Source organism: Hemitrygon akajei, chromosome 20 (genome assembly GCF_048418815.1).
Source record: "Hemitrygon akajei chromosome 20, sHemAka1.3, whole genome shotgun sequence".
Classification (NCBI taxonomy): domain Eukaryota; kingdom Metazoa; phylum Chordata; class Chondrichthyes; order Myliobatiformes; family Dasyatidae; genus Hemitrygon; species Hemitrygon akajei.
The window spans coordinates 39,383,739-39,403,245 of record NC_133143.1 but is presented as its reverse complement, the minus strand read 5'-3'; the positions used below and the strand labels follow the sequence as shown (position 1 = coordinate 39,403,245).

The window sequence follows — 19,507 nt, the reverse complement described above, 5'->3', positions numbered from 1 at the left end:
GCGAATCTTAATAGAAAGTCCCGTTCAGAGCGATCAGACCTGATTAATCAGATTAAAGAATTTGATCAATTATATGCTCAGACTAAAAATCCTGAATTATATGCTCAGACTAAAAACCCCGAATTATATAAGAAGCATGTAGAACTCCAAACTAAATTTGACCTTCTCTCTACTCAACCAGTTGAACGTCAACTTCTTGAAAGTAAGAGTCGCTACCTATTACCCAATGGTAATAGAGTTGAATGGCCATACTTATTTTATGTGCTTGAGAAGTTTAATTTTAGTCTGACATTTATTTCCTGGATTAAACTGATATATCATACTCCAGTAGTCTCGGTGCTTACTAACAATCTAAGATCTCCCTTTTTTTGTTTATTTCGGGGTACTAGACAAGGCTGTCCTCTTAGTCCATTATTTTTTGATATTGCTTTAGAACCCTTGGCAATTGCTATCAGAGAATCACAGAACATTTTTGGCATTAATCGTGGGACAGATATACATAAGTTATCATTATATGCAGATGATTTATTATTATTTATTTCTGATCCTGAGAAATCCATTGTTGGTTCAATTTAGTGATTTTTCTGGGTATAAATTAAATCTTAATAAGAGTGAATTGTTTCCTTTAAATAGACAGGTTCCAATTTATGGAAATTTACCTTTTAAATTAGTTAATGACTCTTTTATTTACTTAGGGATTAAAATCACAAAAAACTATAAAGACTTATTTAAGGTTAATTTTTTACCCTTAATTGATCAAATTAAATGTTTGTTTACTAAATGGTCACCACTATCTTTATCTCTGATAGGTCGGATTAATGCTATTAAGATGGTTATTTTACCCAAGTTTTTATATATATTTCAAGCGGTACCAATTTTTATTCCGAAATCTTTTTTTGCTAATGTTGATTCAAAAATTTCCTCATATATATGACAGAATAAAAATCCTAGGTTAGGTAAAATATATTTACAGAAGGCAAAGAAGGAAGGTGGATTGGCATTGCCTAATTTTAGATTTTAATATTGGGCAGTTAATATCCGATATTTGATATGTTGGTTAAAGGATTGGGATATATCTTTTAGCCCTCATTGGGTGAACTTGGAAATTAAATCTGTACAAGGATTTGCATTGGGTTCTATTTTAGGGACTTCTCTTCCCTTTGCTCTTTCTAAATTGCCGAAACGAATTGACAACCCGATAGTTAAACATACTTTATGTATATGGTTTCAATTTCGGAAATTTTTTGGGTTGACTCAGTTTGTTTTAAATATTCCTATTGTATCCAATTGCTTTTTTTATCCTATTATAGACCAAGCTTATTCAGCTTGGAAGACTAAAGGATTATTGCGATTTTCCGATTTATTTTTGGATAATTGTTTTATGTCTTTTGAGCAATTATCTAATAAATATAATTTGCCTAGATTTCATTTTTTTAGATATTTACAGATTAGGAATTTCTTAAATACTGTACTTCCTACTTTTCCAAATTTTGTGTCTTCAGGGATTTTGGAGAATTTGTTTGAACTGAACCCTTTTCAGAAAGGGCTAATATCAAAACTTTACAATATAATTATGAAGTTACGTTCAGAGCCCTTTTATAAGACTAAAAATGATTGGGAAAGAGAACTTAACCTTACTATCCCTATTGAGAATTGGGATAAAATTCTTCAATTAGTTAATACATCATCTATATGTGCTAAACATTCATTAATACAGTTTAAAGTTGTGCACAGGGCTCATATGTCCAAGGATAAATTGGCTCATTTTTATTCCTATATAAATCCTATTTGTGACAGATGTCATTCTGAGATAGCATCTTTAACTCATATGTTTTGGTCATGTCTGCTTTTGAAAAAATATCGGAAAGATATTTTTGATATTATTTCTGCGGTATTGAACATTGATTTACAACCTCATCCTATTACTGCAATTTTTGGTTTACCAATGATGGACTCACTCCATTTATCCTCTTCCACTTGTCGAATGATTGCATTTCTTACATTAATAGCTAGAAGATCTATTTTGTTGAATTGGAAAGAAATTAATCCTCCTACCGTATTTCATTGGTTTTCTCAAACTATGTTATGTTTAAATTTAGAAAAAATTAGAAGTGTTGTATTTGATACTTCTATTAAATTTGAAAAGATATGGAGACCATTTATTCAATATTTTCATATGATGTAATATGACCCTGTTCCAAGCCTATTTGTTTTTCCAGTTTCGATTGTATATATGTTGAGAGGATCGGAGTTGACGACACTGATGATTTTGTATTGTTGTGAGATATTATAAACAGCCCTTTTTTTTCCTATTTTTTCTTTTTCTCTTTTTTCTTTTTTTGTTTTTTTCTTAGTTATTAGATTATTAGATTAGTTTTTTTTGCATAATTTTTTTCTTCTGTTTAAAAAAAAATTATGATATACCTAGGTTTGCCTTGTTTATTTGTATATTGTATCGTTCATGATTTTGGAATACTCATTTATACTGTAATCATTGCTTATGTATTCTTTCATGTTTAGTTGAAAAGTGTATGTTTGTAATCCCATTATCTATCAATTTTATTTTGTTGATATTAATAACAATAATAAAAAGATTGAAAAAGAAAGAGTCTGAGTTCGCAAAAAAGACTTTAATTCAAGAAATACTCATCAGCCATTTTAGAAAGTCAAACTGAGTCCAAAGAAGTCAAGATGGCTGGAAGATTTCCAACAAACATCTCAGCCTCTCTAACTGATTTAAACCACTTATATTCTCCAGTAGTAAGCGTAATTCGAAGATCGGCAGGATTGCGAAGGGAAGGTTTGAATCCACAATTAAAGAGCTCTTTCATAACGCCTTTGAACTCGGCACGCATCTTCAGAACCTGGGGAGCATAGTCTTCCACGATATGAATGGTATTATTTCAGGAAGTCAGCGTGCCTCCATAATCAAACGGTTTTTCACCTGATAACAGTGGAAACACGGGATAACTGGTCGTGCTCTAGAACCCAAAATAGCTCGAGGGACATAAATTCTGTGAGCTCTTTCTAGCTCAGGTGGAGTCGGGAGAAATTCTTTCCCGAAAATCTCACAGAGAAAAGAAGAGAAAAATTCAATGGGGGAACCCGTTTCAGTGGCCTCTGGCAAATCAAGAATTCGCAGATTGCAGCGCCTGCTCCGATTTTCGATATCCGCCATTTTGGAAATAAGTTTGCTGTTTTGCTCCGTTAAGTTGGAACAGAGAGTTTCCAAATTCTGAACACGGCGTTTTAAATCTTCAGAGGTTAGGTCGATGCGAGATAAATGTTCGGCTTGATCATCCACTCTGGCGTTAACCTGATCCAATTTTGACTCCAGCTGACTGATAGAGGCTCTAAATTCAGTCTTGATATCAGTTAAAATGTCTCGTCGATTTTGTTCCAGGATAGAGAGAATCTTGGCAGACAAAGACGTGGGAGTTTCTTTTTTCCTGAATTTAGAATTTTTTGTAGCCATTGTAAGATGTATTCGCAGGCAGATAAGAAAAAACAGATAGAATAATGAACTAAGGTTTAAAAAGGGAGACACATAGTGCAAAGGTAAGAAATGTAACGGAGCAAAAGTTTGAAGCGATTAAACAATCGCCATCGTACCAGAAGTCCAGCAGTTTCACAAGGTTTTCCTCATTTAAAAACCCCAACGAAAGACTGTACCTTGTGTGATTTTTGAGAGGGTGTTTAACTCCTTGCCTAGCTTTGTACACACACACAGCGAGGGCAGTAGACGGAATAGATGACTTGTCTTCAAAGGCATCGCCTGTGAACTGGAGACGTGCCTGAACATCGCATGCTACAGTGTCAGCTTCCAACCCAAGCAGTGCCTATCGTCGAGTCCTGGAAGTCAGGTCAGAATGTGGCACAATGATCACATCTTTGCGATGCTCAAGTAAAACTACAATTAGTATTCCTCCAGCATGAGCCCACATCAGAGCTGAAACGGCAAGAATAAGAGTAGAGTATGCCAAGTGCAAAATAGAAGTGCTAATGGGGAACACTCATATAGACATGGAGAAAGCTCATTTGGAGGCCATATTGAGTGTGCTCTAGGAGGGAGTGCGAAGTTGAGGCTGCCTTGGCAGACGCAAAGGTGTATGATGCAGCAGCTGACTTTGACTGTGGTGGCTGTCTCTCTGGTAAGGTGACTGAAGAACCAACCATTGTTGCAAGCCCTCGAATACAGCATGGTTGCTCTATAGAGGATGAAGCTGAAGCAGCAGGTAAAGATAGGAACCAGTTTCCTGTCATGCTTCACATAAATTTTTCCCTAGTCCTCCTCCTCAACTTGCATGCTGTGCTTCAAATTCAAATTCCACACGCAATTCAAAGATCAGAGTGCAAAGGGACTTTGGAGTCCATGTGCAGGGTATCCTAAAGGTTAATTTACAAGTTGAGTTTGTAGTAAGGAAAGGAAATACAATGTTAGCATTCATTATAAGAGGACCAGAATATGAAAACAAGGATGTAATGCTGAGGCTTTATAAGGTATTGGTGAGATTGCACTTGGAATATTGTGAGCAGTTTTGGGCCTCTTATCAAAGCACCTCAAAGATCACCTGAGCTGGAAGCCGCCTTGCTGGTTTTTAATGAGGAAAAGCTTGTGAAATTGCAATAAGTTAAGTAAAATATGTATTACATTTAATACAAAATCATTCAACATTTGAACATGCTAATACTGACAGTTATTCTCATGATCAGTGTAATACACACATGCCATGTTCCATAACTATGCTGTGTAGACCAAAGTGAACTCATGGTGCAATGATGGTTACAGAGCTATAAACAATAGACATATTTCCTTTAAGGTACATCTACTAAATGTTTACCAATATTAAGATTGCTTAAGACAAACATATATTGCTGTTTAAAGAACAAAGGGTGGCTGGAGATGGATGTCTCTCTGCTTTGTGTTCTTCAAGTCAAAATCCAAATGATCCCCCACAGGAAATGATGTAAAAACAGCTTATGAACAGGAAGTGATGTTTGTACAAAACTAACTGCATATAAAATGATCAGTGCCTCTAGAGGCCAGAACAGTCACCACCTAACATCTATGCAATGTCAAACTTAATGATTGAAACTAAAAGTCAAATGATAATTTCATTAAGTATGGCAAAAAAGGACAAGTCTCTGAAAATAATGTTACTACAGAGTCTTTAAACCGTTCTTACTTTGAAAATGTTAGCCGTGTTGACATCTTACTCGTGGCAATGTCTGATGAGGAGAGCAGCGACACGATGCTGAGCCAAAATGATGAATGGGTGAGTTACCTCTGAAGTCAGCTGTGCTGTCCTCTAACTCACAGATACCCCTCAGAGTCAAGAAAGGAACAGAGTTTACTAGAGTAAGTTTAGATTGGGAGATGTTTCAGCTTTGTGATGCACTGCACTTCCTCTGCATACACCTGCCTTTGGGCAGCAAGAAGAATTCTAATCTTTGCCCAGTTCAGTTGCTCGGTGCTGAGAAGTTACTCACAAATGTGCCAACCACTGCAAATGTTGTCTTTAGCTACTCCTACAATCTTCTATTTCATATAGATCCTACCCTCACAGGGTCTGAAATGACCTGGGCACCAATTCTCCAGGACGTCTGTCTTAAGTGTGCGTACAGTAGGCTGCCGAACACCATTGAGGCAGACTTCACCCACTATGACCTAACCCAGGCTCAGACATTGGGCATGAGGCACATCGTGCCGACCATTGCCCTGTTCTCCTACCTAATGTGCATAGAAGGTGTCTTAGGAAAGCAATAGGAAAATTTCAGCAGAGGGGTCAAGTGGGGAAATCCTGTCAGCTATGTCTTTAATATGTGAATGACCTTGTGCAGCTTCAGAATTTGGGATTTTACCCTTGTTCCAGAATATGATTGCAGTCGATGAGTTTTTTTTGGGGGTAAGGAAATCTCCCCTCTTATTAACTCTGTGATAAATCCACTGGCTCTCCTTTTGGTAACTTTTGATGTTCCACGTTTCTTGTCTTTAGAGTGTCCAGGGAAGTAGCTACCATCAGATGGATGCTCAGCTGACTTGCCGCCATGCTCTGCTGTAGTGTGCTAAAACCATTAGCTCACAGTGCTGGCCCTGTATTTACAGCTGTATCTGGGTCTAATTATTCTGAGATGCCAGTAGGTTCTTGGATCAGTTTCCTGGAATGAGCCGGTGTTGCGGCACTGTGTGTCCATTCATGTTCTACAATATGTTGTTACTGTTTCTCCAGTTCTCCTTGCTACCCTCCCCAGATTCTCCACCACTCTCCAGAGGGCGGTCTTGTCAACAATCTGGACTGACACTGCGTCAGGACTTCTCTAGTCAGACGCAGCATCTCACTCAAATTATTGTCCAATAATGATTTATCACCGCAGCCTGATGCAATGAGGTTCTGCGGTAGATTCTGTTTAAAGGTGAGCCGCTAATGCACTTGGTACACAATTCAGCCCTTGGGTGCTCTTATCAAGTGGTGAACACTCGTGTGTTTCCAAGTTGGGTGACCTTGGGCACTTGTTGCTTTCTACCTTAAATGAGGATTCATCTTCAAAGAAAAATGACTGTTGTTGGAGATGGTCACTGCAGCTTGAGGACATCACACAAAGTGTTTTTAGGGTTGTAACCCTACCGAATTACCTTCACCATAGACATCCTTTTTCATAAGGTCAAAATGGGGATGGACAGACCTGACAGCACAATGTTCCATTTCATTTACAATCCCCGGCAACTAAATAACTTGTACGCACCTGGAACAATATTTACAGTAGATGACATTTAGCCGTGACTAATAAATAGCAACAAACATGCTACAAAAGGGCAGTTATTGACATCAACACCCCTGTTCTAATTTGTATGTGAATGAAATGACCTTCTCATTGATGCCTCAGTTTGGGTTTCATCAGGACCACTTGTCTCCAGGCCATAAGTAAGTGTGATTCCACTTGATGTCATTTTAACTTTTGATCAAGCATCATGCAGCCCTGGTAAAATTGGAATCAATGGGGGTTCATGAAGAAGGTGCCCCCAATAATTGATGTCATGCTTTGCATAAATGAAGATCTTTGTGATTGTTGAAAGTCTTATCATCCCAGATCCAGGACACATAGCAAGAATTCTTCAGACTAGTGTCATAGGTGACCATTCTGATGAGATGCTGACATTGATTGGTACCTCAGGATTTGAATTATGGTGAGGTATTGTTACTTCAGTGATAGGAAAGCTAACATTTTTGCAAATTAAAGTTGTTTTGTATATAGCATTTGGCCTTGTATTAACTAAACGTGTAAATTGGGACTAGGATTTACTTCCAAGATAGTATTTACATTTTGTAAGCATTGATCTTATATTTGTTTAAGAATAATATCACACTTCTCACAACCTATTCTCAGTCCCAGTTTTAAAGAGGATCTGATTTTTCATAAGTGTTCCAAACATGTATGCTTCTTTTCAACAGTTGTATTAAAAAAACATGAAAATATCATTATTCCCAAATAAGTGATGATATCCATTTTCAGGGAGGGGAGTCCACAGATGCATGCTATTGCTTTGATCTTTTAACTGACTGAATGTCTTGTTACTTAAGATGTCTAGGCAGTACAGATGAAATACAGGCAGTCTTTTAAGGCCATTTCTCCATGAGTCAGAAGCATGCGTTTTCTACAGCTACCCATATCATATTGCTCAATATACACTTTCTATAATTATTTCATTTTATTGAATAATCAACCTAACACTACCCTTAATTAAATGAATGGAAGATGTACTTTATCCAGTCATTAATAAAAATCCATGAAACATGTTATTACTACTAGCTTGAAAAATGCTTTAAAAGTGAAATGGGAGAATTTGCGTAAAGTCAGGTCATTTGTAACCCAGGGAGAACCTATATAATTTATGCAATTTGCGTTTTAACAGCGTTAAATGCCATGGAAACTTGGCAACATGGCAACATTGAATTGTTGCAAGAACTTTTGCGGTTTTCTGTAACTTTATTCATCAGTACTTTGCATCAACATGTCTACAGTAAATGCTTTTCAAAATACAGTAGTTAATACCGTATATGGAAGGCATGTATGCTACCTAGAAAATGTATATTTCCTGACTCCTTCAGAAGTACAGCCTGTTTTGTCTTTTATATTATGTTACTGGCCATTTTTATAATTAAATGTACAATGACTAAGCTTTATATTGTGAAGAAAACACTGAGGCACACAGACTGTGGAATGCCAGGCTATCATTATTTACCTAATGGTGCAAAAAACTGAAGTGTTTTTTGCAATTTTTAGAACTTAAATAAATGAAAGCAAGCTATCTCCCATTTGTAATGAAGTGAGGAATCAAATTGCTACTACATTAATATTGTTTAATGCTCGACATAGCATTTTTGCCTTTCTCAGTAATGAAGTACTTATCTTTTGTTCAGTACTTTTCTATAGTGATATGATTATAGTTGGGGACTTGGCATTTTATGATCAGAACCATAATTAGTCTGTTTTAGTATAAATAGTGTGCTACAACTATAGTTCTATTGTTCTGCCCACCATTTTAACAATAAGTTGTAAAATAGATGATATTAGGCCCTTTTTATGTGATGGTGTGCATGTATATGCCTTTAGCTTCTATGTACTAAACACTTGTAAATAATTTCTGGTATAAAGTCTCAGCAGTTTTGAATATTGGATGTTATTACTTCTCAATTAGCTCATTAACATACCCAATTTTTTAAAAAAGGAAACCTCGTGTGAGAGGAGTGAAATGTGTTTTCTGAGTTCAGCTGATTTCAAACCAGATCTTAATTTTCACTAATTATAATGCTTCTGAAACCTGAATTGTCTTAAATTCTTTGTAGTTCTTGCAATGTGTATGTTAACTATAGTGTTTTAATAATATTTTCAAAAATGCTTCAAAATCTAATTTTTTCCCCCAAAGGATTGTCAATATGTGGACACAACTGTTTGTTGACTGCAGAATGGATGTCTGCAAGTAAAATAGTCTGTCGAGTTGGGCCAGCAAAAAATGATAAGGGAGACATCATTGTAACCACCAAATCGGGTGGCATAGGAACCTCAACTGTTTCCTTTAGACTGATGAAGCAAGAGAAAATAGGTAAATAATTTTAGTTGATTCTGTACTTTTTAAATGTTCCATTTCCACAATGATATGTCATAACTATAATGTTTATTGTATAACAAAACTTGATAAGATGCTTAATTTTGAATTCTCATCATGTTTTACCTAAATATCTGATTATTCAACAATCTCTAGTCCAGAAATTAGCACCAAAAGACATACTATTGAAATGGTTAAAAAGTTCAGGGAGGGCTTCTTCACTTGGAGTGAAAAACGTCAAAATCCATAGTGCAGGGTAGTAAACATGCATATCAATAGAAATAGGGATTCAGCGTGCAAAGAAAATCTGGAAAGCTATATGACTGGAGTATAGATTTTTAATGGACTAAAATGGATTTTTCTGTATTTTCTTAATAGTTAACTCAAATGGGACAATATGCAAAGGATAGGAACCTGTTGTAGATGTTATAAAGCTTTGGTCAGGGGCCATCTGATTATAAATTTTGATTTGCATACTGACTCATGAGAAAGTTGTTCAGTCCTTGGCGAGGTGCTAAGCAGGTTCAGCAGAATGATACTGTAGCTGAGCATCAAATGAAGTGAAAAGATTTCCATACACAGCTTGCAATGAATTTAAAAAATGGCAAAAAATGTTAGAATTATTTAAAATCGATATGGTGGAAGGTTTTATTTCTCTCAAAGGTAATTAAGAACATGTACAAATGAAAAAGATTTTAATTAAACTTCTCAGAATAAAATTAAGAAATGTTTTCAAAAATGTGGAATTTTTGCCTGAAGAGCTCAAGATGTTGGGAGATGGGAAACTTTCATGACATAAATTGATTACTGCCTTCAGTAAGATTATCAACAGGATGTGAGGCCAGAAAATGTTGAGATCTAGTTGCAAAAGTTTGTCCAGAAGGCTGAGTAGCCACCTTTTATTCCTGACATTCCTCAGTTCCTGAGCTTGTATTGTTATGATACCAGCCCCCTCCTTTGTGAGAATTGCAAGAGCCCTAGTGAAAGGGGGGTCAATGACCCGAGAGAGAGAGCAAGAGAGAGAGAGAGACAGGCTGAATGGACACAGGAAATGGAAAGACAGCGACGTGCTGGATACTGCATTCCACTGGGACAAAAGCTGGCGACTGTGGCATTGTTCTCAGGAGACACCTGGGAACTGCAGACGTGCCAACTCGCAGGGACATTGTAAAGCCCTCGGGCAAAGTGGGCTGGTTGAGAGAGAGATTGCATCACCTGCAACCTGATTGACACCTGAGATCCCGTGAGGCAGTATAAAGAAGGGTCTGAAAGAGGACGACCCTCAGACGCACCAAGGAGACACCAAGAAGCACGATAACGCTTCCCGTGGGAACGGGAAGCCATTTTGAAGTAAGCCACGTGCGTTAAATTCCGAATGCGGGGTTTGTGGCTAGAACCAACGGAAGATCGCTTTTAACTAACAACGGGGAAGATCGCTCCCCTGATTCCACGGATGTTTTGGGCAAGTTTTTCCGTTTATCTCTCTCTCTCTCCAACACGTGAAACCAAAAGGGAAAAGCCTGCAGACTTCAGAGTGACTCTTTATATTTCCAATTGGACTCAGTATTATACCCTAGACAACGAAAGAGCTTATTTCTGAGTGATTATTAATGTACCTGCGTTTTAGATTGAGTATTGACGCATGAAATCTGAATGTTTGTATTAACCTTAATTTTGGTGCCCCTTTATTAATAAAACTTTTGAAAATAGTACCATTGGACGTCAACGGACATATCTATCTTTGCTGGTAAGTGAAACCAGTTACTGGTTTCATAACAAGTGGGGGCTCGTCCGGGATTTGACACCAAAAAGGGGGAGGTCAGTCAATCGGGATTGTAAGTCAAAAAAAAATTAATTTGGATCTGGTACGCAGGTAGCCAGACAGAAAAACCAGCAAAGATGGACGTGTGTGAATTTATGAGCACCAAATCAGACTTGTTAAATTTGGCGAAGGGGTTAGAGGTGGAAAACGAGCAGGATCAAGCTGAGAGGCAAAGACAGCATGAAATTCGGATCAGAGAGTTAGCAGCAGCCGAGAGAGCGGCAGCGGGGAGAGAAAGAGAGAGGGAGGAGCTAAGGAGAGAGCGGTTTAATGTTAGTCGGGAGCTGAGAGTAGTACCTCCGTTCGAAGAGACGGATGTTGATAGTTATTTCTTGTTTTTTGAAACGGTGGCAGCTATGATGCCGACCCGCAGACGGGCGAGTGCGGTGGCCCCGCCCCTAGAGTCCCAAAGCTATCGCGCATGCGCGGTCACTCGCAGCCTGTCGGAAAAAGCGGCTGAGAAAGAGGACAGTTTAAATGAAGCCAGCAGTAATCTGGCCAAGATGTTTTTACCGACCCTGTACCATGAGGGTTCCGAGGGTGGTAAAACAGAAAGCAGTAAAGTAAAAGGGGGTAAGGGAGAGGAAATAGCCCTGCCCTTAGTGAAGAGAAAGGTCCTAGAGGTAGGAACTAAAGTTGAGAAACGGATAAAGTTGTTAAAATGTCCAGAGTTGGACATGGTTAATCTGTCTGGTTTGGCAGAATTGTTTGAAGAAGTTCAGAGTTCTAAAGGTGTTCTCGATGGTCCCGAGAGTGAAATGAGGGCAGTCTTAGAGAGGAAGGGTATCCTTGCTGTGGAGAAGTCAGCTGAAATGGCCGAGGAGGTTGTTTCAGCTCGCAGGGTTGCGCCTTCCCCAACGGGGGGCTGCCTAGAGAGTAACTGGAAGGATCGGGGGACGTTAGAATTTGAAAAAGGTACGGGTATTGAAAGCCTGGAAGGGGCCAATGTCCCGTTTGAGTGTGTCCAAGATGGGGGCGCACGTGGTGCTGAACCTGGTAACAGAGCTCAGGGGAAGTCTGAGGTGTTTGATTCAGGGGAACGGGGCGGCCGTCTTTGTGGATCAGATAGGGTTGGTTCAGTAGGAAAAGGGTTAACCTTGGTAACCGTGGGAAGTGTGAGTTCCACGGTGTTTGTATTCGAGAGTGGGGCCAAGGTTAATGCCGAATTTAAGGGGGGAATGAGGATTGTTATTGAAGGAAACGGAAAGTCTGTAGTTCCCAAGTCGAAGGAAGAAATTTTAAACCTGGCAGATCGCTCACAGAGTGAGTCGGGAAATAGCGGGGCCCCCCACTCTATTGTTACGCCAGGGTGGGGTGTGAAGAGGTTGCATTCGAAATGCTACCTGAAAGAGGAGTTGGAATTAAAAACAAATAGCCTGAAGGGTCTTGACAGTTTGGGGCATGGTGTTGAAAAAAATAGCCCTGATGAACGAGGCGGGCGGGAGTTCACCACGCCAAATTACTCAAAGTCCCAACGGGGGGACTTGCCAGAAAAGAGGTGACGGTTAATGGGGATGCCATTTTTTTTAAACAGCAAAGCAGGTTTTACGGGTTGCGCCAAAGCCTGTGAATAATAAAGACAGACCTTTGGAGACCTGCCGGCGAAGTAAACCGACCGAAACGATTAGTATTCGCATAAACTTTTGTAGATGCACCTAAGCTAAGATCACACCTCCTTAGTTATGTTGCTGAAGAAAGCAAATAAATAAGCTGGTTATTGAGCTGAAGTCTGATGCTGCTAGGCGTCAGCATGGCACGTGAGGTTAAGGTATTAAAGGAAAGGGGCACTGTACTTGTTACCTGTTTAGATGCTGACTTGAATGTATAACTGTATTACTCTGTAGTGAAAAGAAAAGCTTCTGTATTGTGTTAGATTCAGAATTTCTGTAAGACTCTGTACCACTCTGTGTTTTTTTACCGCTGGTAAAAAACCTTTAAGAGGGGAGGTGTTATGATACCAGCCCCCTCCTTTGTGAGAATTGCAAGAGCCCTAGTGAAAGGGGGGTCAATGACCCGAGAGAGAGAGCAAGAGAGAGAGAGAGACAGGCTGAATGGACACAGGAAATGGAAAGACAGCGACGTGCTGGATACTGCATTCCACTGGGACAAAAGCTGGCGACTGTGGCATTGTTCTCAGGAGACACCTGGGAACTGCAGACGTGCCAACTCGCAGGGACATTGTAAAGCCCTCGGGCAAAGTGGGCTGGTTGAGAGAGAGATTGCATCACCTGCAACCTGATTGACACCTGAGATCCCGTGAGGCAGTATAAAGAAGGGTCTGAAAGAGGACGACCCTCAGACGCACCAAGGAGACACCAAGAAGCACGATAACGCTTCCCGTGGGAACGGGAAGCCATTTTGAAGTAAGCCACGTGCGTTAAATTCCGAATGCGGGGTTTGTGGCTAGAACCAACGGAAGATCGCTTTTAACTAACAACGGGGAAGATCGCTCCCCTGATTCCACGGATGTTTTGGGCAAGTTTTTCCGTTTATCTCTCTCTCTCTCCAACACGTGAAACCAAAAGGGAAAAGCCTGCAGACTTCAGAGTGACTCTTTATATTTCCAATTGGACTCAGTATTATACCCTAGACAACGAAAGAGCTTATTTCTGAGTGATTATTAATGTACCTGCGTTTTAGATTGAGTATTGACGCATGAAATCTGAATGTTTGTATTAACCTTAATTTTGGTGCCCCTTTATTAATAAAACTTTTGAAAATAGTACCATTGGACGTCAACGGACATATCTATCTTTGCTGGTAAGTGAAACCAGTTACTGGTTTCATAACAGTATATTCCTTCTGCTTGTAAACAAAGATGCTGTCTGGCATTTCTGGCTTTTTTCCCCTTTTTTTGCTGTTCTCAGGAAATATTAAGAGTGAAGCAAATAAAAATAGATGTGATTAAAAATAAAAACAAACCATTAAGGTCTTATTTCTGGAAATCTGGCAATTCAGATTTTCATCCATTGAGTGTAGTTTTGTTTTGGTTTCTCATTTGCATTCTTTTCAGCATATAACATTAAACCTCCTTTCTGCTGTTACATACAGTTATATTGAATTATAAGTCTTATTAAATAATCTTGTTCTACTCTGGGTTTGAACAGAAATGACACTATTGTATCCAACAGTTAAATGGACTTACTGTAGATATGAAACTGAATTATTTTTCCAAATCAACTTCATTGAATATCATAAAAGGTGAATTCAAATAGTGGCATATTAATTATGTCCCTGCAGGAAGATAATATTTATAAAAAAATAGATTTGTATTGAAGGCTGAGCAGTAGAATTAGCATGAATTTAATAATGCAACATTTGTTGGAGTTTCCTCCAATGGTTTGGGCCAGAGATTAATACTTGCACAAGCTCATGAGTATGAAACATCTGCTTGGTAAGATGCTTAAAAAGTGATTGCCACTTGAGTAACTAGAGAATGTAAATGCTCAGTTAATTATTCGATGTACAGTTTCAGTCAAGAGTACAAGGTTTCATTTTGTTGTTCTGTTTCATTTTAATGTTATTTATAACCCCAATAGCCTGGACTATACTACATCCCCACAACAATTTAGTGTGAAATGGAGACTGCAATCCTTGCATCGCTTGCTGTCGGATGCCATTCTGAAGGGCTTTGTTATCAAACATGAATGATGCCATTAAATTGCTTGAATAGTTATTTCAAAGAATTCCCAGAATGAGGAAATAAAAAGGACAATTTTTACCCCAGCATTTTTTAAAGAGAACAATAAAGGTTGAAGTTTACAAACTTAGTATAAAATTTGCATATCATGCACTTTGAAATGCAATGCATTAATTTATTTTAAAGGTACAAAGGTCCTGAAATGCTTTTTCTTCGCATTTCAAAATAATCAAAGATTAGCTCTATGTATCACACGTAGAGCAAAACATCAAAGCATATAGTGAAATATGTCGATTTGCATCAACAATCAACACAGTCTGTGGATGTGCTGGGGGAAGCCTGCAACACCATGCCTCTGGTACTAACGTAGGATGCCCATAATTTACAGCCCTATCTTGGATGTCTTTGGATTGTGGGAGGAAACTGAAGCATGTGGAATAAACTGACGAGGAGAAAATAGACCCCAGTTACAGACAGCTGTGAGAATTGAACACTCTACAGTGCAGGGTGGGGCGGGGTGGGGAGTTTGTGTGTGTGTGTGTGTGTAAATGTGTATGGAGAAAGAGACAAAACACAAAGGGACTTGGTAAAGCTGTGAAATGCAGGTCAACTCTGTTGCTGAACCTGAGATCTGAAACGTAAAGGAGAGTGAAGACAGAACTGCTTGAAGATGGTAGAAAATGTAGAATGCTGGAAATGCTCAGTAGGTCAAGCATCATATGGGGAGACAAAGGATGAAAATTGACAGAGTGCTGGAAATGGCCAGAAGATCAGATCATTCCTGAAGAAGATGGCAGGGTTTGTCATCAAAATGTCGTTTTTAATCGATATCTGTACCCGACTGGAAGTCTGTGAAGAGTGTATTTGTCATAAATGTCAGGAGCGCACTGAATCCTTTTTCAAATTGCCTAAGATTGTTGACTTTGATATTGAATCCCAAAAGAAGCATCATACAGTACATGGAAGGTAATATGCTGTTCCCCAGTGCTGGAACAGCATATAAAACTATTGAATATCAATCAGATTGGCATTGAGAGTTAAAGTTACTTTGTAATGTTAGCCAGATATTTCTGACAAAATTAATCACCTGCGTATCCTTGGCCTTAACATATCAGGCATATTCCCCATATTCTGTACCTTTCCCACCTTCGGTAACTTTAATTTATTTTCTCACTTTTCTTCGACGTGAAATGTTAATTTGTTTCTATTGTTTTTATTTCAAATGTCCAGCATCTGCATATTTTTAAGCTTTTAATTGGCATACCACCCTGATGCTCTCTTTATCATTGTAAACCCTTCTGCCACTGGGAACACCTACTTCTTAATGAAAATCATTTTTGATTTTGACTGGCTTTATCAAATCCTCTTTTGAGAGATATTGGTCTAATGAAAGACCTATAGTCCTTGATATCATTCTAGTAAATATCTGCTGCATCTTCTGAAAGTTCTGCCTCAGTTATCATGCAGATAATATGAACTGTTCTGGGTATTCTTTTAGAATCTAATAGTTGGATAATTGACCCAAGGCATTTCCACAGGCGCTGCCTGATCACTTGAGTATTTCCAGCATTTTTTGTTTATATTTAAAAACTACAAGAGGCTTGGAATGTATGGTAAGGGATTCCAGTCAACCCAATGACTGTTCTGCTGATGGATAAAAATGCTATTTTTGCTCTTCTGTTTGTTAATTCTTTTTTAAAAAAAATCTTTTTTTTCTTCTTGTGGTGCCAGAGAATGATCTATGCCGAAACTGTGTTCATACTAGACGCCTTCAATTTATCCAAGCATTTGTAATATTTGGCTTAAAAATGCACAATCAACAATGGAGAATTCCCATTGACAGTAACTGTTAGAAAGCATTTACTTACTTATATGGTGTTTGTTTTCCTCCAGGTATCTTGGATCAGTCAGCTGTTTGGGTTGAAGAAATGAACTATTATGATATGCGGACTGATAGGAATAAAGGAATTTCTCCCTTATCTCTACGTCCAGCAAATCCTCTTGGGATAGACATAGACAAGTGGGTAATGAATTCTGTCATTAAATGATTTTTGATCAAAGTTACTTAATGGAAGTAAATTAGTTTACAGCAAATGTACAAAAGAAAGTTAGTATTCCAAATCTTGTTTTTTTAAATTTATGCGATCTTGTTGAAGACCAGGTTGATTGGCAAAGAAAGGATATGAAGATTTCTTAGTGGTTTCTATCTGACTGAATGTCAGCATCCCATTCTCCCGGTATAAAAGAGCTGAGTGGTTTTTGCATTTGGAGTAAGGGGAACAAAATTACTGCAATGATATTCACTAGAGGTTCCTTAAGGTTATCATAGCCGGTGGGGATGGTGGTGTAGGTGGTGAGGACAAGCTCCCACTACCTATTAAATGCTCACAATGGCGTGCATCTCAAATAGCCTCTGACAACCAAGTTCTGCCTTTGGCCGTTACAAGTGGCTTAGCTACTGAGCCTGGCAGAACGCTTTCTACTACAGGAGAAGGGACAAAGGTAGGTTACTGGCACCTTAAACCCAGTCACTTTGGACAGATGGAGCTTGTTAGTTGTGATTAGCAATTCATTTGCAGTGATTGGCAGGTAGGAGATGGAAAACTGATCTCAAACCTCTGCTATACCAATTCATGGGGAAGGGTTCGGGGATAAACCCCGAGGAAAAATCCAGAGCTAGAGTCCCTGACGCAGTTTTGTGTTGAGTTCAATGCTAACTGGCAACTCCTGCAGCTCTGCTGGTGCCAAACTGTATCAGTCTCTGGCATTCCTTTGTATTCAGCATCTACATGGAGAGGGGGAACCTGCTTACATGAGCAATAGCTTACCCTCCATATCGTACTGCCCTGGCTTGCAATTCAAAAGTAGACAGCTAGGCTGCAATATCCATGGTCAATCCTGACCAGTGGAAGGCCTTCTAATTCAGGAGGAAAAAAAGAATTAGATCTTTTTTATCTAAGGATAATTTAATACTATTCTAACAGAAAATAGACATTAGTAACATTTATTTCAATTGTATTGGATTTCTTTTTTCATTTTAGTATATGGCTTTTGCACTTAGAAATATGAACACCATCTTTAGCTTTGCCAGTTACTCTCTGCCTTTTTTCCTTTTCCTTCATTTATTGAATTAGTTCAATTATGTTTGATCAGTCATCATTTTGATTTCAAGTAGATGCTGTCATAACCACAATTTATGAAGACTAGGCCATTAAAGGTGATTGTGGGAGGGAGAAAGGAAGTGATGGTGGGATGAAAGCAGAGATGGTGTCAGTGGAGGGCGCTGGGCAAGGGAGGAATGAATTGAACACGTGGGCATGGATCCATGAAAGTGGAGAGGTAAAAGGGGATTACAGAGGCAATGGGATAACAGGCAGAAGGCAGGGGAAAGAATAAAAAAGAGTGAAGCACAACGTATGTGGAACCGGGAAGGAAGGAAATGGAGATGTGAAATCAAGGAATAGGAAAAATGTGCTATGTTGCAAAATGGCAATGCCAGTTTTTCCTATTAGTCCTTACTTTGGTTTATGGGTCCAAGATGAAGTTTCCAGAGAGGCTTGTAGACATGCTGATCAGGAGTTAGCTCTTGAGGTTGGACAAGGTTCTGACTTATCAATTGAAAAGTGTCATAGAACTGAAATATACTTGAGGTTTGTCCTGAGAGAAGTGACTTAACTTGACTTTTTTAAAGATTTTTGTTATCCCTGATTTGGCACACTGGCGAGTAACTAGTTGACCTGTGTACATATAATTGATAGGCCATAGCTAAATCAGCTGAATCTATTATCAGGGAGGGATGGATAGAAATGGGAATATAATTGGGATCTTCTTCCTGAGTTGGGGGAGAGAAAGGTTTTGATTGAACCTTTCACGCAAAAATCAAGAAAGCATGGCTTTATTTAAATCTCACTCTCACTATTTCCTATAAGTAAATGGTCAGCTGAACTTCCCACCAACCCCTCCCCCCCCTCCCCCCCCCCCCAATCACACCCGCTGCCTTTGGGAGTTGGACTGTTGGGAATTTGGGGAAGCTTTACCATCCCTGAAAACTGAATAGTTGTTGTGGGGAAGGGGGTTTATCAGCATACACTTAAAAATATTGTTAAAGACCCTCTGCTCTCTATTTACTGGATTTGAGGATGTAACGATAATATGCATGACCTGCAGATGCAGTACCAGTTCCACATTGAGTGTAGTAAAGTTGCCGTGTGACAAGTCATAATTTTATTTCATATATAAAGTACATATTTATATAAATAGTCACTAAAATATTACATGTCCACCAGTAAGAGAAGCTGATGATGAAGCTTTAAAACTTACCATCTTTGCTTATACTGACCCAAAGTCCTTTAATTCACCTGCTTGCCACTTAGTTTTTGCTGCACCATGGTGGGTAACTGGGTAGATGGTGCAGTTATTCAGAAACACAAGATTCTGAAAATGCTGTGAATCTTGAGCAGCACATGCTAAATGCTAGAGGAACTCGGCAAGACTGGTAGCATCCAGGGAGAGGAATAAGCAGTTGGTGTTTTGGGCCAAGACTCTTCAACAGGATTCGTGCATCTCTATCTGTCTGTAACATATTATACTAACAGGAAAAAAACCACATAATTTTGCAGGAAATGAAAGCTTATTCGCTTTAAGCTGAACAGTGTTTGTACTCTGAATTTAAATACAATGGAATTTATGTTACGGGTATTTCAGTGATATTTGCGGTGTTGTAGATACAACATATAGAACAACAATATTGTCAGCAGACTTTGTAAAGTTTTGGGTCAGGATACACAGTTATGTAAGTGATCTTCACAACCAAGTTCTAGCAATTCATCTCTAGAATTATTTGAGATTACTTAATGAATGCATTTTTTTCTCAATGGATACCTCCTGCTTTTAGTCCTGTAAGTCTCTCTAGAGTTGATAATGCTCCAGTTGCAGCTTT

At 38.7% G+C, this 19,507-nt stretch overlaps 1 protein-coding gene across 3 annotated transcripts in view; it reads left to right on the top strand.

Annotated features, from left to right (window-relative positions):
• The window catches only part of exoc2 (exocyst complex component 2), a 246,433-nt gene that overhangs the window by 74,469 nt on the left and 152,457 nt on the right, over positions 1 to 19,507 (top strand). For all 3 annotated transcript variants that reach the window (XM_073024195.1, XM_073024194.1, XM_073024196.1), the window contains exons 3-4: positions 8,927 to 9,103; positions 16,462 to 16,588. In XM_073024195.1, the coding sequence (XP_072880296.1) occupies positions 8,927 to 9,103; positions 16,462 to 16,588 (304 nt within the window). The remainder of the gene's footprint in view (positions 1 to 8,926; positions 9,104 to 16,461; positions 16,589 to 19,507) is intronic.